The sequence below is a fragment of the Miscanthus floridulus genome, chromosome 7, assembly GCF_019320115.1.
Source record: "Miscanthus floridulus cultivar M001 chromosome 7, ASM1932011v1, whole genome shotgun sequence".
Lineage (NCBI taxonomy): Eukaryota > Viridiplantae > Streptophyta > Magnoliopsida > Poales > Poaceae > Miscanthus > Miscanthus floridulus.
Genome location: NC_089586.1, coordinates 112350448 through 112371410, shown reverse-complemented (window position 1 = coordinate 112371410; position 20963 = coordinate 112350448). Strand labels below are relative to the sequence as shown.

Genomic DNA, 20963 nt, shown 5'->3' with positions numbered 1-20963 from the left:
TCTTTCATCACCTGATCGACGACGAGCTGCGAATCACCCCGTACGTCGAGACGTCGTACTCCAAGTTCGATGGCGATTTGCAGGCCGTTGACGAGGGCCTCGTATTCGGCGACATTGTTGGAGGCGGCGAAGTGAAGCCGGATCATGTAGCGCATGTGTATTCCGAGGGGCGAGACCAGGAGCAGGCCCGCGCCGGCCCCAGTCTTCATCAGAGACCCGTCGAAGTACATGGTCCAGCATTCTGATTGGATTTGAACGGGTGGCAGCTGTGTGTCGGTCCACTCGGCTACAAAGTCGGCCAGGACCTGTGATTTGATCGCTTTCCGAGGCGCGAAAGACAAGGTCTCCCCCATGAGTTCGACAGCCCATTTGGCTATTCTACCCGAGGCCTCCCGGTTTTGGATTATCTCCCCCAGGGGAAAAGACGACACCACAGTCACCGGGTGGGACTCGAAGTAGTGACGCAGCTTGCGTCGAGCCAAGACTATGGCGTAAACTAACTTCTGGATGTGCGGGTAACGTGTCTTAGTCTCGGAGAGCACTTCGCTGATGAAGTAGACAGGTCGCTGGATGGGCAGAGCGTGTCCCTTCTCCTGCCTCTCGACGACTACGGCCGCGCTGACCACTTGGGTCGTCGCGGCGACGTAGAGCAAGAGGTGTTCGCCCTCGGCGGGCGGAACCAGGACGGGGGGGTTGGTGAGTAGTGCTTTGAGCCTGGCGAGGGCTTCCTCGGCCTCGGCGGTCCAAGAAAAGCGCTCGGCCTTTCTCAAAAGGCGGTACAGGGGCAGGCCTTTTTCGCCGAGGCGGGAGATGAAGCGGCTCAGGGCCGCAAGGCATCCCATGACCCTCTGCACGCCTTTGAGGTCTCGGATCGGGCCCATGTTGGTCACGGCCGAGACCTTCTCCGGGTTGGCCTCGATCCCACGTTCCGAGATTATGAATCCTAAGAGCATGCCTCGGGGGACCCCGAAGACACACTTCTCGGGGTTGAGCTTGATGTCCTTCTTTCTGAGACATGTGAAGGCAACCTCCAGGTCGCCGACGAGATCGCTGGCCTTCCTGGACTTGACTACGATGTCATCCACATAGGCCTCAACGGTTCGTCCGATATGTTCGCCAAAGGCTTGGATCATGCACCGTTGGTAAGTGGCCCCTGCGTTTCTGAGGCCAAACGGCATGGTTACGTAGCAGTACATGCCGAATGGAGTGATGAAAGAAGTCGCGAGCTGGTCGGACTCTTTCATCTTGATTTGGTGGTAACCGGAATACGCATCAAGGAAGGAGAGGGTTTCGCACCCTGCAGTGGAGTCGACGATTTGGTCAATTCGTGGTAGTGGGAATGGGACTTTCGGGCATGCTTTATTTAGACCAGTGTAGTCCACGCACATCCTCCACTTGCCACTTTTCTTCCTGACTAGTACAGGGTTAGCCAACCACTCTGGATGGGATACTTCCTTGATGAACCCGGCGGCCACGAGCTTCTGTACTTCTTCGCCGATGGCCCTGCGCTTCTCCTCGTCAAACCGGCGCAGGCGCTGCTTTGCCGGCCTGGAGCCTGGCCGGATATCTAAGGCGTGCTCGGCGACCTCCCTTGGTATGCCTGGCATGTCCGAGGGACTCCATGCGAACATATCGACGTTCGCACGGAGAAAGTCGACGAGCACGGCCTCCTATTTGCTGTCGAGGGTGGCGCTGATCTTCAGTCCTCGGCCGTCGGGGACGGCGGGGTCGACGGGGACGTGCTTGACAGCCTCCGCGGGCTCGAAGGCCCCGGCGCGCCGCTTGGCGTCGGGAACCTCGCCACCAAGCTGGACGAGATCGGCGATGAGGGTCTCGGCCTCCACGATGGCCTCGGCGTACTCGATGCACTCGACATCGCAGTCGTATGCATGTTCGTACGTGGACTCGATGGTGATGACGCCGTTGGGGCCTGGCATCTTGAGCTTGAGGTAGGTGTAGTTGGGGATCACCATGAACTTGGCGTAGCACGGGCGCCCCAAGATGGCGTGGTAAGCCCCCTTGAATTCCACCACCTCGAAGGTGAGGACCTCCTTGCGGTAGTTGGAGGGGGTGCCGAAACAGACGGGTAAGTCGACGCGTCCGAGGGGTCGTGTGCGCTTTCCTGGCACGACGCCGTGAAAGGGCGCGGAACCGCCTCGGAGCCGTGATCGGTCGAGCTCCAGGAGCTCCAGAGTGTTGACGTAGAGGATGTTGAGGCCGCTGCCTCCGTCCATGAGCACTTTGGTAAGCCGGGTGTTGCCGATGATCGGGTCGACGACCAGTGGGTACTGCCCGGGGTTTGGAACGTAATCAGGGTGGTCATCTCGGTCAAAGGTGATTGCTTCCCGAGACCAATCGAGGTACCGGGGGGTGGCTACCCTGACCGAGAAGACCTCCCGGCGTTCCCTCTTTCGCTGGCGCGCCGTGAGGCATGCCGAGGGTCCGCCAAAGATCATGAAAGCGTTGCGTACCTCGGGAAACCCATCATCTTTATCACCGTCCCTTTCGCCGGCGCCCCTTTTCCTGGCCTCATCGTCGTCGGGGAGCCCGAGCCTGGCGTAGTAACGCCGGAGCATGGTGCATTCCTCGAGGGCATGCTTCACCGGGCCTTGATGGTAAGGACAGGGCTTTTTTAGCATGTCGTCAAATAGCCCGGGGCCGCGGGGGCCTCGGGGATTCCTGCGATCTGTTGTGGCGACGCGAACGGCCTCGAGGACCTCCTGCTTCCCCGGGCGGCCCTTCTTCTTTCTCTTAGGGACGCGGTTGGGCGAGGCCTCGGGGGCCTCGTCCTTTTGCTTCCCCTTGGCGTCGTTGTTGGGGAAGATGGCCCCCACCGCCTCTTCGCCCGAGGCGAAGTTGGTGGCGATGTCGAGGAGCGCGGCGGCAGAGCGCGGGACGTTGCGCCCTAACTCTCGGACCAAGTCCCGACAAGTGGTGCCGGAGAGGAAAGCCTGGACGATCTCCGAGTCACCGACGCTGGGTAGCTCGGTGCACTGTTTGGAGAAGCGCCGGATGAAGTCTCGGAGAGACTCGTCCGGCTTCTGGCGGCAGCTCTTGAGATCCCAGGAATTCCCAGGGCGCACGTAAGTGCCCTGGAAGTTCCCGACGAAGATCCTAACCAAGTCGCGCCAGTCGTGGATTTGCGAGGGGGGGAGATGCTCAAGCCAGGCTCGCGCCGAGTCCGTCAAGAGCAAAGGGAGATTGCGGATGATGAGCAGATCATCGTCCGCGCCACCCAGCTGACAAGCCAGGCGATAATCGGCTAGCCATAGCTCAGGGTTCGTCTCGCCGCTATACTTGGTGAGGTTGGCTGGCTGTCGGAACCGGGCGGGGAAAGGAGCAACGCGGATGGCCCTGCTGAAGACCCGAGGTCCTGGCGGCTCAGGGGAGGGGCTGCGGTCCTCACCACTGTCGTAGCGACCGCCTCGGTGCGGGTGGTAGCCTCGGGCGGCTCCGTCGTCGTGGCGCCGTCGCCTGCCAACTACCTCGTGGTCGCCTTGTACCTCGCGTTGGTGTCCAGGTCGGTCGCGCACCGAGGGGGCCCTGTTGACCGTCGGCGCGCGAGCGGGCTCGGGACGGACCGAGGCATCCTGACCTGGGCGAGGTCGTGCCGTGGGTTGCTCCGAAGTGCCTCCGCGCCGGCGGGAGGCGGAACTTTCGGCCTGCTGTACTGCTGCGGTCTCGAGGAGGTCGCGGAGCTCTCCGCGGACCCGTCGCCCTTCGGTGGTGGAGGGCTCGGGCATCGCTCGGATCAGCATCGCAGCAGCTGCGACATTCTGGCTAGCGCGGTTAAAGATTGGGGGTGGCTCTCCGCCCTCGTTGTCGTTGATGCGGTGATGAACGTCGCGGGCCCGCGCTCGGGCTCCTCCACCCTCACCGCGCCCTCGCTGCTCCTGCTCGAGAGTGTCCCGGAGCTGTTGCAGAAGGAGTCGGTCCTGTTCGACCTTGGCCTGAAGCTCGCGGAGCTGCTCCAGGTCTGGGCGACGATGCCCCCCGTGGACGAGATTCTCGTTCCGTGCTGCCGGGGCTGCGAGACGAGGAGGCGTGGCACCACCCGTCCCCGCCCGGGGCGGTGAACGAGTGCCTGTCCCTTCTTCCTCTTCGCCCACCGTTGGCATCCCGAGCCCGACGTGGAAGCACTCACGGGATGGATCGTAAGTCCCTTCGTCGTCGGAGTCGGAATAGCCGAGGCAGTAGTCGCTTGCGGCCAAGAATTGGCGTAAAGCCCCAGGGTTGTGGAGTTTGGAGAAATCCACTCCGGGCCACGCCTCGTCCTCGTCCGAGGGGTCGGAGTGGGTGCTTAGGTCGAGAGCGAAGCGCTGGCGGCGTTCCGAGGGGTGCTCATGAGCGGCAGCGTAAGCGTAGGCGTAGGAGGTGGCGGCATTTCTTAACCCAAAGGGGTATGGGAGCGGGGCCGTCTCCAGATTCTGCCCCGCCGGGGTCGGTTCTTCAGGGAGTGGCGGAGCGGGGTTAGATGACTGGGCATCGTCGTAAGCCCCTGGCGATTTTCCTTTGTCCAGGCTCAGGTCAGACAGGTCCCCAGTCAGGGACCCCGTACCAACAGCTGGTCGCAGGATATCGGCGGGGAGTGTCGTGCTGCCCCGGGCTCGCGTAGCGTCGGGGTGGCCTTGCTCGCGCCGTGCCCGGCGAGCGTGGCGAGAGCGGCCGCCCGGACGCCGCCTACGCCTGGGCTGCCGGGGCGTGACTTCGTCGTCGGACGGTGGGGTTCGAGGAGCGAGGAGCACCATGTCGTACTCATGCCCTAGAGACATGAACTCTAGGCTCCCAAACCAAACTATGGTGCCGAGGCGCAATGGTCGTATGTGGTCTGCCATCCGGAACTTGCTAGGATGACGAAGCTGACACGCAGAGGCCCCTACCTGGCGCGCCAACTGTCGGCGTTTTGGAACCGGGGGTCCCTCAACCAACGAGTGAATTTGTACTGCGTGTCCCTAATCCCGGATGGTGATGCAAAGAGACACAAGGTTTATACTGGTTCGGGCAGTCGAGGCCCTACGTCCAGTCTGAGAGATTGATCTTGTATTCCTTGCACCGGAGTGCTCGTGGTAGGGGGTTACAAGCTGAGTGAGAGAGGGAGCTAGCCCCAGGTCTCGGCGAGGGTGGTGCGAACGGCTTGGGACGTTGCTCCCAAGCAGCGTGGAAGTGCGTGATTCTATCGGTGTGTCTTTTTTCCGTGCCCTAGAAATGGCCCTGGCTACCTCCTTTTATAGTTACAAGGAGGAAGCGAGAGGTACATGAGAAGGCTACTATTTGCTGACGTATTCCGCTCCCTGAAGCAGTATGGCGTCGTGGGAGTTCCAGTCGATGTCTAGTCGGTATGGTCTTCAAGGCTGACGACATGCTGCGCTCTTGTACTTTTGTTGACTTGGTGAAATGCCGAGGCCTGGGGGCTGCTGTAGTAGGCTGCGTCGAGACCTGTCGCGCTGAGGCCGAGACCCGCTGTGCCGAGGCCTGCTGTGCCGAGGCCTTTAGCGGGTGGCAATGTGCGGTCTGGGCGGCCATCGCCGATAGTTGATTTGGGCGGAACAGTGCCGAACACGCGTCTATAGGATACGGTGCCCTGTATCGTCAGTAAGGGATGGTAAAAAGGCGATTTGACCGTTGTCCTGCCGCGGCATGCTGCCGATCGTGACTTCCGTAGTGCGGGCAGCTGGGTGCATTAATTGGATGCGATAGCCTGCCGGAGTGACTTTTGAGGTGGAGGTGACGAGATTTCGGGACGAGCCCAGCCTCGGGCGAGGCGGAGCACGGCCAGTTCGCCCGAGGCCCTACCGGGAGTCTCGGGCGAGGCGGAATCCGAGGCTCATCGGGGGTCTCGAGCGGGGCGGAGCGGTCGGTTCGCTGGCCCCGAGGTCACAGGAACCCGGTTCTGACTCCCCACGTCGTGTCCGTCCTTGGTGCAGGAGTTTAGGCAGCACAGTAGCCGGTAACCCTTGCACAGTCCCGTCGTGGATGGCAGGGTGCTGACGTGACGGACGTCTGGTCTGCCACGTCGCTGCACTGCGCCGCCGTGTGATTTGTTGGAGTGGTTGAGCGCCTCAACAGGACGTGCGGAAGTGGCATGCGGGTCGTACTCGGTCTTGTGCGTCGTGGGGCTCCAGTACGGCTTGATGCAGGACATGGCGGGCGACGTGCGGGTTGCCGTGTAATGACGTCGTAGGGGGCAGCGACTATGCCGAGGCCGAGCCATCGCGGGGGGCTCGGTGGTCATGGACCCTCAGGCTGCCGAGCCCGTGAAGCAAACTGTCGAGGTTCTTGGGGGGAGTTGTTGGCCTTGGGTACCGATTCCGAGGCTACAGTAGCCCAGATGTGGCTCCCCATGCTGCATTGTCCTCGGTGCAGGAGTTGGCAGCATAGTGAGGCATGGGCGTCACGGTGGTTAGTACAGTGGCGGGTAACCCCTGCCCAGTCCTGCCTCCTGTCCCATCGGCCATTCTGCTGTACGGTGCCGGGCGTGCGGTTGTCGCCAGAGGCAACAGTCGGCTGAGCTGATGTGACACGACGTTTTGTCAGAGGGACGGGAGAAGGAAGAGGCGGCGGAGTGCTGCCGAGCCTGCCTTGCGCGAGACGGAGGGTCGGTGGCCCGGCCGTGGCCTTTGGCGGGGAATCGCTCGGGGTCGGTAGCGAGGGGGCCTCGGGCGAATCGGAGAATCGGCCGAGGCCTGCGGCGATGGGCCTCGGGCGAGTCGGGGAATCGGCCGAGGCCCTTGGAGCCTCGGGCGAGTCGGAGAATCGGCCGAGGCCCTTGGAGCCTCGGGCGAGTCGGAGAATCGGCCGAGGCCAACAGCGTTTAGCTGGTTTCGATCTTTTACGAAGTCTAAGCAGTCGTTTTTTGGATTTTGCTTAGGGTACCCCTTCTCACGGTATCCGACACGTACTTTTAGCCATGGTTTATAAGCCAAACCAGTCTAAACGAACAGCAGCCTATTCGACAGCCTGTATTCGGCTTATAAACCTTGGCTTATCAGCCAACAAACAGTATTTTTCTCTCACACCAAACCGGCCAGCTTAAAAAAAAAAAAATGAACCCCGGGGACGATCATTAGGCCTACACCATATAGGGACGTGGAACCGGTCATGATACATCCTATTGAGACGTGCTGCAAGTACCACCACCACTACTACTCTATGGATTGGACCGACGATAAGAGAGGAGGGGTAGGCTTTGCGAGCATTGCTTCAAAAAATGTTAACCGCTGCTGTCGCTCAACAGAATTAAGGTCGATCAGATCCGTTTCTCATGCATTTCGGTGAGCCCTAAAGTACATTACCCGACAGCGGTAACAACGAGTTTAGTCACCGCACCTGAGGATTAGAGACGGAGTGAGATAAAATTGAAATGGCAAAGGGTTGTGTAGGGAGTACTCCCTTTGTCCCATAAAAATTGACGTTGTAGAGTTGAACACGCAGATAAATGTGGAGGATAAATACCTGCATTACCTCTATGCACATCAGCACATGCTACATTTCCGATTTGACATAACTAAAACAACACCACTCATCTCTCTGTTTTTTCACTTCCTGGTGACGGAAAGAGTAGAAGAGTGGGGATGAATGGACTGATGGGACGTCAAATTTAGACTAGGATACCTGTGAGTGGCTATAACGTCTTTTTTTTTTGTGAGACAAATTTTAAACGCTACAACGTCCAGTATTCTGACACGGATGGAGTATTTTGGTATGAGCTCTTCGCAAAAAACAAAGGGTGTATGGTAATATGGGTACTGTTGGGTCGTACAGGGGGCCTGCCCTGGCCTGCGGAGTGCGGCTGCGACTGGCCTAAAGTGCTTCCATTTCGGCGACCGGAGCGCAGCGGCATGATCCCGCGTTCTGTAGGGCACGATGTGGTCGCGTCACGCCGAGTTGCCGCTGCTTTGTTGGGCCGAGCTGCTCCGCTCGCGCGTCGCGCCCCGCCCGCCACTCGCACTCGAGAGATTCCTGGCTGTCAGGTCGTAGGTGTCCTGCTCTATGCCCGTGTTGTCACCTCAGGTTTTTGGACGCGGCCGGCCGGCAAAGCCGCTACGGCTACGGCCTCTAGGACCGACCGCACGCCAGCCAGAGCACTTGCCCGCTTTGCCAGGTCGCACTTGGCCTATCAGACGGAGGCGGAGTAGCAGTAGCTCCTGTGGTCACGGTTCTTGAGGCCCCATTTTTGGTTTCCATAGAAAACGAAAAAGAAAAAAGCCTAACACTATTGCTCCATTCAGAGTCTCAGAGATAGGAGTAGTAAAACACTGGTACTAGCACACATAAGTGCTCCAGAATCCAGATTGCCGTATGCTACATGTTTGTACAAAATGGAGCAGTGTGTGTAGCGCCGTAGCGGGCACAAAACTGTCACGGTTAGTTCCCTCTGTCCTACTGCGCATTGCCGGGTCCCCAGACAGACTCCACAGGGGGGCTCCCCACAAGGCCAAAGGGACTACGTGGATCTAGGATGGCCTCGTAACGAACGAACCCAATTTCTTTTTGCAATGTGGTCCTTTTAAAAAAATAATAAGATTTGCCCCGGAGAGGCGTAAACTCGTCGGTGTACCCTAGGGGTCCACGCGAGGACTCAGTGCTCCGAGGTAACACGTCTCGGCGCCACAGATCTTAACTCCATGGTGCCTAGCCATGCACAACAGGGCATCATAGATGGTGTTGACGTGGCCGGTACCTCGGAGCCATAGATCTTGGCTCCGAGCTCGGCGCCAAGATCTGTGGCTCCGACCTCAGAGCCGTGGATCTCGACTCCGAGCTCGGAGCCATGGATCCTGACGCCGAGCATGGATTTAAAACCCACGGCCAAGTTTTCCTTGCCGATGTTGTTTTCATTTCTTCCTCCTCCCTCTTGGGTTCTTCCTCTCTCTAACCCGTCAAATCTCTTGAATCGACGAATTTAACCTTGGATATTTGGATTTGATCAGTACATCTTCGCGTGCAAGGTATCCTCTGTCCCCTTATCATTTTTTACGCATTGATTTGGTATATATTACGTCTATTTTGCAACCCTAGATACGTTATTACCTAATGTTTGAAGTGATTTTTTATTTTTTTGTATTATGTAACGGTAGAATGCCAAAGCGTGGTAAAGATAATAAGCCAAGGTAATCTCTTATCATCGTGTTATATTATGTTTTCATTTATGTGCAACAAATGAAAAAACCCTAGGTTTAGGTTTAATGTTCATTGCTTTCGGTTCTTAGAACAAATTTGGTTCAATTGTAGTTATGGCCGGATGACCGGAAATGCCTTCGACCCATTGCCTCTGCCTAGTGGTGTTCCAGCGCCCATGTGCTGGTGCGGTGATCCTTGCAAGGTAGCCAAGTCCGATAAAGAGAACACATATAGGCAGAGGTATTGGATGTGTGCCAATTTTACGTGTCCTCTTCATAACGTATCTAGGGTTGCAAATAGACGTAATATATACCAAATCAATACGTAAAAAATGATAAAGGAATAAAGGATACCTTGCTCGCGAAGATGTATGGATCAAATCCAAGTATCCAAGGTCAAATTCGTCGATTCAATAGATTGGACGGGTTAGGGAGAGGAAGAACCCGAGAGGGAGGAGGAAGAAATGAAAACAGCCTCAGCAAAGGGAAACTTGGCCGTGGGTTTTGAATCCATGCTCGGGGCTAGGATCCATGGCTCCAAGCTCGGAGTTAAGATCCACGGCTCCGAGGTAGGAGCCTGTCGATGTTTTACCACCGATAGCCTGCCATGGGGGTACCCAGGGTAGTATGTTCGGGCTTCAGCGTATGTGAAACTCGACGGTTAACGTAAGAGACAGTCGATTTATCCTGGTTCGGACCCTCGATCTTTGATCGAGTAATAGCCCTACGTCCAGTCGACGTTAGCCTTTGCGTTGGATTGATTGTAAAGTGTTGTGTCGTAAAAGTCGTGTCTGTAGGAACCATGCCCTCCTTTATATAGTCAGGAGGTCAGAATTCTAGTCGGTTTACAATGAGGATTCCTAGTAGGATTACAGAATACTACTACTACTAAGATTACATGGGAGAAATCCTAATTAAACTAGATCTCCTCTCTTCCTTGCGGTGTATCCCGTGGGTCCTGCATCGACAGAGCCACAGATCTTGGCACCGAGCTCGGAGTCACGATCTGTGGCTCCGAGGTGCCGGCCACGTCAACGCCACCTAGGATGCCCTGCTGTGCACGGTTAGACACCTCGGAGCCAAAATCTGTGGCACCGAGACGTGTTATCTCGGAGTCATGAGTCCTGGCACCGACCCCAGAGTCTAAAGATGAGTTTATGTCTCCTAGGAAGCTAAACATAAATTTTGTTCAAAAAGAACCAAATTGCAAAAAAATTGGGACTAAGAACGTCGCAGCGATGTTCAGTACAGAATGATCTGTGATCTGTCCTTGTATATTCGCTGCCTCTCCGGTTCATGGGTCGTCTATGCATCGAAGAAGGCACTGCAGTCTGAATTCTGAAACGGTCGAGGACCGATAGTACTCGCTCTTCGCTTCGGTAGCAGCGAACGTTCTGTTCTCAAGTCTCTAGTATCCAGAGTTCCAGGCAGACTTGGCTTGGACCTAGGGCCTGCGTGGCGCGTGCCCTTTAGGCATTAGTGGGCTCAAATAGCAAAGCGTTGCGAGGAAGAATATGAAAGAAGAATATGAAAGATAAACAGGAGACCTATTGTATAACTTGGCTCTTATAACTTGACTTATAGCCAATCATTTACTTCTGTCAGTTTTTGACATTGTAAACGGTAATGTAAATGAGACCTTATCGCTGCGCTAATGCTTCCATAGCAGCCGTGGATCGCTTGTTTTCATGAATGCAAAGGAAGCGGAGCGGCCGTATCAGTTAGCGCTAGGTGAGTACCCGCATCTCACTGACCCGTAACGGTTCACACTGTTATTCATTACGGACTGGCCGAACCAAACTGGAAGGAGCGTAATCGGATTGCAGCGTGAACTGATAAGAGGCAAGGAACCCCCAACCAAACAACACTTTGTACGAATTAGCAACGGTATTGGTCCTGTTTGGATCCATGGGTTAGAGCTAGTTTGGGCTAGTTGGAGCTCAACTAGCCCTAAAGTAGCCAAACAGGAGGGCTAGAGTGGGTTATTTGCAACTAGCCCACCCTAAAAAACTATCCCCCAAAGAGGTGATTATTTGGGCTAGTTGGGGCTATTTGAGGTGGGGTCCACTATTTTCTCTCTACTTTCACCTGCACCAATGATTTGGAAAGCACATTTATTATCATTTTAACCCTTGTATCCAAACATCTCTTAGGCTAGAATTAGTTCAGGGCTAGTCCTGAGCTAGAAACTAACTCTAACCTCTAGCTGTGCTAGAGTATCAAACAGGGCCATTGTCATCTTCGCGCACGAATGACATGCTTCAGGTTGGGAAGTGTTGTGTGACACTTGGTACGAATTAGCAACGGCATTATTTTTTGTTGTTGAAGAAATTAGCTACGGCATTGTCATCTTTGCTGCATGAACAACATGCTTCGGCTTTGGAAGTGTGGGTTTGGAGTCCTGTCCTCCTGTAGTACTTGTTTTCCTGAGTGGCGGGGACAAAAAGGAAGTGGGGAGACATCACAAGCCCTCATGGGCCGGGCGTAGCACTATTTTAATCCGGCCCTCTTCAGCGAGGAAACTAATCTGGCCTCATCATGGGTGCGCAATAGTCTTTCCGGGCCTTGTGTATTTTTTTTTCCGGGCCTATTATAAACCAGTCTCACCCTTCAGAGCGCAAAAACTGTGAGGCCTGGCCAATTAGTCAATCCACTCCTCCTCTCAGTGGAGATTGGAGAGAGATCAGAGATGCTACTGGACTAGCGCGTTCGTCGTGGGAATAATTTCTTACTAGTTGCCAACATCAAGCCTCCCGTTTCGTACATCGTCGAAGATATAGATATCTGGAGATAAAAAAAGAGACGTGGATATCTGCGCAAAATCGTGATGTACAGACAGTACAGTTGCACAGGACCAAAGAGCCCGATCGAAAGCAGCTCGATTTCGAGTGTAAACTGTAGACCTGCAACGTGCCACTCCCATCGTGCATCACATTCGACATGCCTTTCACTTGACATAGACACCGCTCGCATACGACAAGGCGAGAGTCCACCCAGGGAGGGACAGAAGCCGCGCAGGCTAGCGCTTGATTTCAACCCAGCCCGCACGCTCTGTCGGACGGGGACGGCGACGGGCAGGCCAGCCAGCCAGCCAGCCCGAGGACACATAATCTGAACAGGATCGACAATCCAGCACACGTGTGCGTATGATTCTCATTGATCGCGACACGGCGCGGCCGGTCGGCATACCCCAAGCTAGAGCGCACCCGGCGCCGCGCCAGCACGGACGCGACTAGGCGCCGCAGACCAACGACCTGCCCCCCGCGCGCGCCGGTCCGGCTCCAATTAAACCCGTAGCCGTAGGGTTTTACCATTTGCGGGGCTGCAACGAGAAGCCGTAGCGTGGCGCCGGCGTGCCGCCATCCGTGACCGCGCCGCGCGAACGACGTATCAGCATCACCCGCGGCTGCCTGCCTGCCGTCGCGACAGGACGCTCGATCCGCCGTGCGAATTAAATCCACGCTCGCCGACACACGCCCACGCCGGCGCGTGGAAAAATAAGAAAGCTACCCGTCCCGAGCGAGTACCGTCGTCCGCTCGCGCGCGTGGCTGCACCGCCCCAACAGCACCGCCCGACAGGTGTCACGCGCCGCATTTGCTCCTGCTGGGCCGCGTACGTACGGGCCCCGGCGCTCTGCCGCCGCCGCCAGAGCCCGGTCGAGGGTGACCGATCACACACGCCTCTCGCTGGATTTTTACCTGGGCTGCCGCCTGCCGACACTGTTCAGTGGTGGGCCGGGCGCGTAGCTGCTGCGCCTGCGCGCCATGCATGCGCGGCTCGCCGCTCACGCCTACTACAGGCTACAGTAGCGCGGTCGAGGCGTGCCGCCGGGATGCCGGGGGACAACATGGTTTCGATTGAATTATTGTAAGAAAAAAATATTATTTTAGTTTAAAAAAAAATCGAACAAGTTGAATATGAAGTAAGCCGAACAGGAGTGGAGAGCTACCCTCGGGAGCGGACGCGCGCGCGCACCGGGCACTAGGCGAGCCCAGAGGCCGGGGTTGGCTGGCCGGTGGTGTGGTGCGTCTGGCTGCCGCGCGCCTGGCTCGTTGCGTCAACTGCTCACGCGTGCTCTCGTCCACGTCCACTCTTCCAGGATGGCGTGGCCATGCATGGGACCGTGGGAGAACCTGAGCCGAGGCTGCAGTACTACTACCCCGATGGTCTGGAATCTACGAGTGCTCACCTTGCTACAGATGGAGCTAGGTGACGTGAACATTTTTACGTGTCCTGCTTCTACTGGCAGTTTGATTCTTCTCTCGACGCGCTTTTGGCAAGCATTGTTTTAGTCATGGGCTTAGATAAAAAAATATCAGCAGCAGCAGGCTAAAGACGATGATGATGATGCTCCACATTATCATTACGCTCTAACTTTGTCCATCTCTACAAATTGCTTGAGTGGTACTCTGTCCCGTCGATCTCTTCGCTAATCGCTACTACTATTCCTTTTCACGTGAAAGTCGTCTCAGAATATTCATGACAGTGTGCGTAAGATCTCCCACACGGAAAAAAAAAATCCCCAATTGTTTGCTCCTGCTAGCAGCTTAACAGTTATTATTACACGGCGGCAGCGTTTCTGTTGATGAGATAACCAATGCAAATCGGTTATCTAGGCAACTACAGCACAGCGCAATTCATTGATGAAAGTCACCGAGGTTTCTTAATTGTAGCAGCAGATTTTACAGGTGATCCACACATATGTCACGAATCTCCTGCTGATCTGATGCCGGTCAACATTTGATGAGTGATGACATTTGACAGCAACCGATCGATCGCCACTTTTTCAACGTGGCGCATCAGCAACGATATGGATATACACAGCTGCACAAGATCACACGCCATACATGATGAACCCAGCTTGGGTTTGATATATAGTACTAGTACATCAACTTAGTAATCTGAGTTCTGACCAAACTACTGGTCCTCTCTGAATTGTACTGACCTGCCGCTTGTCAGCCGCAGTGTGTGCATAGTTGCTCATGTGTGCTTTTCGCATAAACTCACAAGCAATCGAGCAGCAACTGACCCAACTGTCATGCGTCCACGAACGAACTAGCAGCAGCAGGCCGCATCCACACCGGACAACAACAACAACAATGCAAGAGCAGCGTGAAAACTCCATGCAACACCGTACACATATCATTAGGCCGCGACACCAGCAAGCAAACGCGCTGAAACGCTGGTGGATCGATGGCGATGGGCAATATGCACGCATCTGGCCTGACGAGACGACCGACCAGTGGCAGCGCGCTCGCAGAGGAGTAGAGGATGATTGATCTGACGAGGGGGGAATGCGAATGGATACCTTGCTTGCGGACGGCGAGCTCGCAAAGGCAAGGTAAAGCGCAAAGCAAACAAAATTTGAATCCGGGAAGGGGAAGGCGCCGGGAAAGACGGACAGGGAGAGATGCTTCGGCTCTGCTATCTTTGTCTCTTCTTTGCTCCCACATGCCATGCCTTTCGAACCCCCCAAAAACATGCTTTTTGAACGACCCCAAGACAAAAAAAAATTCTCACCCATACGTACCACCCAGTGCCATACATACATACCCCTACATAAACTAGGAATCTGTTTTCGCCGTACTCTACGAAACTACTCGTACTAGGATATCTCAGTGGCGTTTTGGCTTATTATCTTTGCATATACTGCTTAAACTATATACAGAGGCTACGGCTTACAACAGTTCTACAAAATTACTACGTTCTCCAAAGGAGTCTTTATGTATAGATTTTGTCTTCCGTTTTCTATGAATAATTTAAGACACTATGATCGTCTTGAGTTTATTCAACCATTTTGTTGTTGTTACTTTAGACATCGGACGGAGAGGATCCCCCAACAGCACTGGTCTTTGAACGAGTAACTTTAACCACTGCACTGAAATGTGTTCTTAAACCCCAACTGGTCGCACCATGTTTAGCTACTTTTAGCAGCACTAGCTAGTCACAGTTACTATACGTATACATTAGTATTAGAAAAAAGGAAATGGAATCAAAGCAGGAGGCCGTAGTAGCAAGTAGGAAAGAGATGCAGTTACGTAGCCATCTTTGGAGCAGCGTCTTTGTCAACAGAGCGCCTTTCGACCAAAATTCTGTACGTATGTTTTAAGGTGCGGGAGAGGAGATAGAATACGATCGCCGACGACGACGACGAAAGAAGCAGCGATCGGCGCCCGGGCCGATCGGGTCAAGACGAACCGGCAACGCATGGGCCCAGGGCCCCAATTGGAGTGAGCTTTCGGTTTTCTCGTCTCTCTGGCCTTTCCTCACGGGGACCGAAATATTCCACGTGGCCCGGAACGATGGTGTCGTCATGGCTACGCATCACCATACTCCATGCCACGTCAGTTTGTCACTGTAGCTCTTTCAGATGGGGTATTATTACTGAAAATGGCATTCTGCCACCTTAACTTTATATATATATATATATATATTCTCTGATTCAACTAGGTCGAGCTCTCTCCATCCTGAACTATAAAATAATCCTAAAATTTTTATGACATATTATGAGATAAAAAAACAAATGACAGATAACTCTCTCTTAATTGTACGGACATACTGATTTCAGGTTGGTGACAGACGTTAAGGACTTCGCTATGCACTCTTATAATTTAGGAGAATTTTTGAATGGTTTGATATCCTATATTTTAGGATATACGGAGTACGGAGCAAATAGTAGCAGAAGTCCTAAATGTCTTGAAAAGAAAATTGATCGAAAGGGAGTAAAAGTTAAGTTTTAGAAATGCGTCGTTTAGAAAAACTAATAAAATGGCACAGATGGTAGTCACTGCCTCACTGGTGGATGATGAGAGCCAGCCAGCTAAAGCGCGTAGCCGTAGGGCTCAGGGCCTGTTTAGTTCCCCTCCAAAACGTCAAATTTTTCAAAATTCTTCGTCACATCGAATCTTTGACGCATGCATGAAGCATTAAATATAAATAAAAAATAAAACTAATTACACAGTTTAGACGAAATTTACGAGACGAATCTTTTAAGCCTAATTATATTATGATTAGACACTAATTATCAAATAACAACGAAAACGCTGAGCAAGTAGGATGGTGAAGCGAAGGCCGCCGAGCCAGGATGGACGGGGCCGGCCGACAGCCGCGCACGCCTCGGGATGCGAGCCGGCGGCGGGGGCCGCGGGGAACCCAACAGCGGGGACCGCGGCAATGGCGAAGCCGACGCGACGAGGCCGCCTTCCGGCTTCCACTCTTCCGGCCTCTCCGGCTCTCGCCTCCCAGTCTCCCCTCCTCCCGGACGTGTCTCCACTCAGCGCGCTCCAGTCCACCACGCAGCCGGGCGCTGCTGGCCCCGACACCGTGGGCCACCCCCGGCCTGTGGTGCGCGGGGCACAGCAACATGCATGCATCGCCCCGGCACGCTGCTGCTGCTGCCTGCTTCTGTCGTAACACCAGTACTACTACTTGGCTACTGCTCTCTCTCTCTGTCTAGTAGCAACTTTTCCTTGCCTTCTTATTCACGTCTCCCATCGTTCACATCTCTCACCAAACGCCGGCACCACATCCATCCATCCATCCTCTCTTCTCCCTCTGCGCTCTAGCTTCTTCTACCTCCTTCGCCCCTCTATTATCTTCGTTCTTCCTCCAGTTTGTTTGCTGCACATCGCTCGGTGTATCGTGATCTGACAGTATCCTCGCTGCCTTAAAATTCGTCGACGACAAGGCACCAGTTACATAGTATGATCAGGGTAATGAAGTAGCTACCCACCAGCTGTGTATATAGTTTTGGTGTGTGTATGTGTATCTAGCTAGGTTTTGCGTGTGGCTCGTTGATCTGTTGTTGGCAGAACACATCTCGATCTAGCTAGTGATCGACCGATGATGGCCGGGGCACCGCCGATGCACATCTGCATGGACTCGGACTGGCTCAAGGTACGTAACCGTACGTGATCCTTCCAAGTTCACACACGAATTCTTACTAATTATCTGGCATCCCTCGTGTGCATAAATACCACATGATCTGATCGATGATTTTCATATATAGCCGTCTGTCACACGCCATAGTACAATTCCTTGAATCCCAGGTTTAGTTCTTTTTTTTTTTTTTTTGAATGAAGGTTTACTTCTTTTTGCCATAGAACATTATTTCTTGTTCTATATTTTCTGTTCGTGAGGATTTCATACAAGATTTATATATATGTCAGATATTAATTGGCTAGTTTAGTTATCAGTTGTGTTATATTTTCTAGTTGTTTTACTTAATTCACGCATGTCTGCCTCCCAATTGATCCTTTGTTTGGAGAACTAGTAGAAAGGTTACAAGTTGAGGATCGACACGAGTAGGGCAGTAGGCAGCTCAATCTACTCTTTGTTGATCTATGTGCTGTGTCTCCTTGTTTGTTAGTTTTTGGTCATTAAGTACTTTTAGTATATGTCTCTACCCCCTACAGTGGTTCTTTAGTATAGGTTTAATATGACCATAGGTTACAGTGAGATCGTCGGTCTGTTATATATTTATAGCCTTGCATTGATGAAGCTATTATGATCAGTGATCACAAAAATATATGGCATCATGCTTTCCTTTCACTTCCTGTAGTTTCAATATATAGCAGCCTGTTCGGTTGGCTGGTTCGTATCGTTGCTGGTCCGTGAAGAAGTACTGCTGGCTGGTTTGTGTGAAAGAAAAATACTGTTCCGGCTGGAAATTTACGATCGTTTACGACAAGCCACGGCCAAACGAACATGCTGTAGATCTATAGTACCAAGTACTCCTTTTACTTCCTGTGTATTGTGTTTCATTGACACTTTTCTTTACTAGCTACTTACGTTGCTTACACCAGGATCCAATTAAGTCTACACGTGAATCATTATATACTTACCCTAGCTAACAGAGAGAAACTAAATGAAACTCTAGAAGGAGTACACACAAAAGATGTCACAAAACACAAAGTAAACAACCACACAAACAGCAATGCACACTGTCAGATTCTTACCCATATATTGCAAGCAAAAGCTACAAGAGATGAAAGGAGATTTGAACAAGTACGGTTTGATCGTCCGATCTACCTGGCTTTAACTTTAGAACACTGGAAAGACTATCAATATGGGAAAAGAACAACGCGAATATAATAAGTAGACTTATTGTCATTAATTACCATAATTTTAGGGATATTATTTTTTTGGTAACTAAATAAGCACATGCTATAGATATCTCTATGTGCGTGGGAGATGTTCTTATGCTGTTATATTTGCAAACTAAGACCAGATGTTGTTACCTAGGGTTATAAAACAGCACCACGTGAGAACATTCTTCACATATACTATACAGCCTACGGTTGCTAGACCAATTGGTCGAGCCTCCGAGTGGCGCCCTCTGACCGAGTTCAAATCCCGGGTTAGGCGAATTTCTGGCCGGCGGTGTGAAAAAAAACCCTCGCCTGTCCCGCGTTCCCACAACACAGGTAAAATAGACCAACCCTCTCACCAGGTAATGGCCCCTATGTGCATTTTGCAAGCGAACACTAAACCAGTTGGTCAGCTGTGCGCTTTGCACCCTACCGGCTAGAGTTCAAAACCCCACCGGGGCGGATTTGTTGGCCGGAGGAGGCACATTTTATCTGCGCGTTGAAAAAAAAAATCCCCTCGTCCTGTCCCACGCCAAAGCACAGGTCTAAGGCCAATCCAGTCTCATGAGAGCTGCGGTGCCGTTGTGTATGGGTATGACAGAGGTTCGGGGGTTTTCTCGACCTGCGTGAGAAGGTCTTCTTCTTAAGCACAATGACCGGGGTTGTCTTACCCCCGCGGAGTTTTTTTTTCATATACTATACATGACGACTGACATCAAAGGACACAAGAAATTATGTGATCCGAGGTTGTATCTAGTACGAGATCATAGGAAATGCATGCATATGGGACATTATACTTATAAGAAATCAAGACAAGTACACCTTGCATGGCCCTCATGATATCTATGTTCGTTGTAACTTTAACATGTGCTCAAAAGCACAACTACGCTCAAAGGAGATCATGGGGCCGAGCAACAAACTGATCAATGTAGTGATTCCAAAAGCTATGGATACACCATAGGATCAAGCTGATCAGAGATCTGAAAACTTTGATCAACTTGATGCCTCCATCATGAAACATCATAATAACCTTTGGAGCTTTGCATGCAGTTCGTACTTTAGCCTAGTATATATATGCATATGCACCCCTTTCCCGCATTCCGAGACTTCCATTCTGTCACGGCTAATGATTTGCGATCACACTGCGATAACGTGGTCTTGTGCTTTTCAGGGCATCGTCCCCGAGGAGCCTGGGATGGGATCGTCGTCACCGTCAGCGGAGCTGATCGCATGCCCTAGGCCGATGCATGCCGTGGCGGCGGCCGCGGCGGACCGGCGTCTGCGCCCGCAGCACGATCAGCCACTCAAGTGCCCGCGGTGCGAGTCCACGCACACCAAGTTCTGCTACTACAACAACTACAGCCTCTCGCAGCCGCGCTACTTCTGCAAGACGTGCCGCCGCTACTGGACCAAAGGCGGCTCGCTCCGCAACGTCCCGGTTGGCGGGGGATGCCGCAAGAACAAGCGCGCCAGCGCCAAGAAGACCCCCGCGCCGCCGATGCAGCCGCGGCACATGGCTGAGACGGGCCTCCACCTGTCCTTCTCCGGCATGCCGCATCTGCCGCCGCCGCCGTCCGCCGCCGCGGCCGACCCGCTTTGCAACCTCGGCCTTCTGGACTGGAAGTACGACCCGATCCTCGCGGGTTCCGGTGGCGCCGTTGGTTCGTTGGATGGCGCCAACTCCGAGGCGCACTTCGCAGGGCCGGGCATGCTGGGCATCCCAGGTGGCGGCGGCGAGTGCCATGCGCTGAGCGCGTTCCGGTACGCGGCTGGCCTGGGCGAGCACCTGCAGCTGCAGGGCCTTCCGTTCGGGGGCCGCGCTGAGCACGACGCGATGGAGGTGAAGCCCGCGGCGACGGAGAGGCTGCTGTCGCTGGACTGGTACAGCGAGACGAGCCGCGCGCCGGAGAGCGCCATCAGCTCGCTGGGCGCGCTGGGCCTGTGGAGCGGCATGCTCGGCGGCGCGCACCAGTACCATGGCTCCTCGGCGGCCATCTAAGATCCTGGCGAAAACGTGCCTCCATGCTTGCGTTGCATGCACCGTGCACTGCATCAGTGGTTTGCTAATGGCGTTAACAAGTACCGAGTGACTACGTAGAAGTGCTTGCTTTCTTGTTGTTTTTTTTAACCTGTTTTTCGTTTCGTCGTTTTGTTTTTTGGACGATCCATGCTTGCCGCTCGTCATTTCAGATGATGTCTCTGTTGTTGTTGTACCACTTCAAAGTTCAAACATTTGCTGTGGTTCGAATTCGAATTACAATTTGGTGGTGGTTGATGAGCTCAGGTTTTATCTGTATGGAACCATGTATATATAGAACTTAGAGTTTGGTACAATTATTTTGCTGATATTTTACATTATGGTGATCCAAAACATTTACCGCCCTGTTCGTCTGGCTTATAAGCCGTACTTTTTTAGCCAATGAATAATATTTTTCTCTCACACCAAATCAGCCAACAATACTTTCAGTCATGGCTTATCAGCCAAGCGAACATGGTATACAATAAAACTGATTTCCCTACACACAATAAAACAACCTAGCTAATCACATTTTTTTCACCTAGCAAAATAGCTAGCGTCTATGATAGAGACGTCCTCCTATGTCCCTAAATAACTGTCGTTTTTTTTTTGTTTCTATGCCGTAAGTTTGATTAGATTTATAAAAAATATGTGCAATATTTGTATCTTCAAATAAATTTATTATAAAAATAGATTCGACGATCTATCTAACGATATTAATTTACGTTTGGCATCAC

At 53.1% G+C, this 20963-nt stretch overlaps 1 protein-coding gene across 1 annotated transcript; it reads left to right on the top strand.

The window, feature by feature from the left end:
• Positions 1–16652: 16652 nt before the first annotated feature.
• LOC136464294 (dof zinc finger protein DOF5.6-like) lies at positions 16653–20411 on the top strand. Its single transcript, XM_066463258.1, has 2 exons — positions 16653–17016; positions 19381–20411. The coding sequence occupies exons 1-2, from the start codon at positions 16963–16965 to the stop codon at positions 20206–20208; spliced, it is 882 nt and encodes a 293-aa protein (XP_066319355.1). The 5' UTR covers positions 16653–16962; the 3' UTR covers positions 20209–20411.
• The last annotated feature ends 552 nt before the right edge of the window (positions 20412–20963 follow it).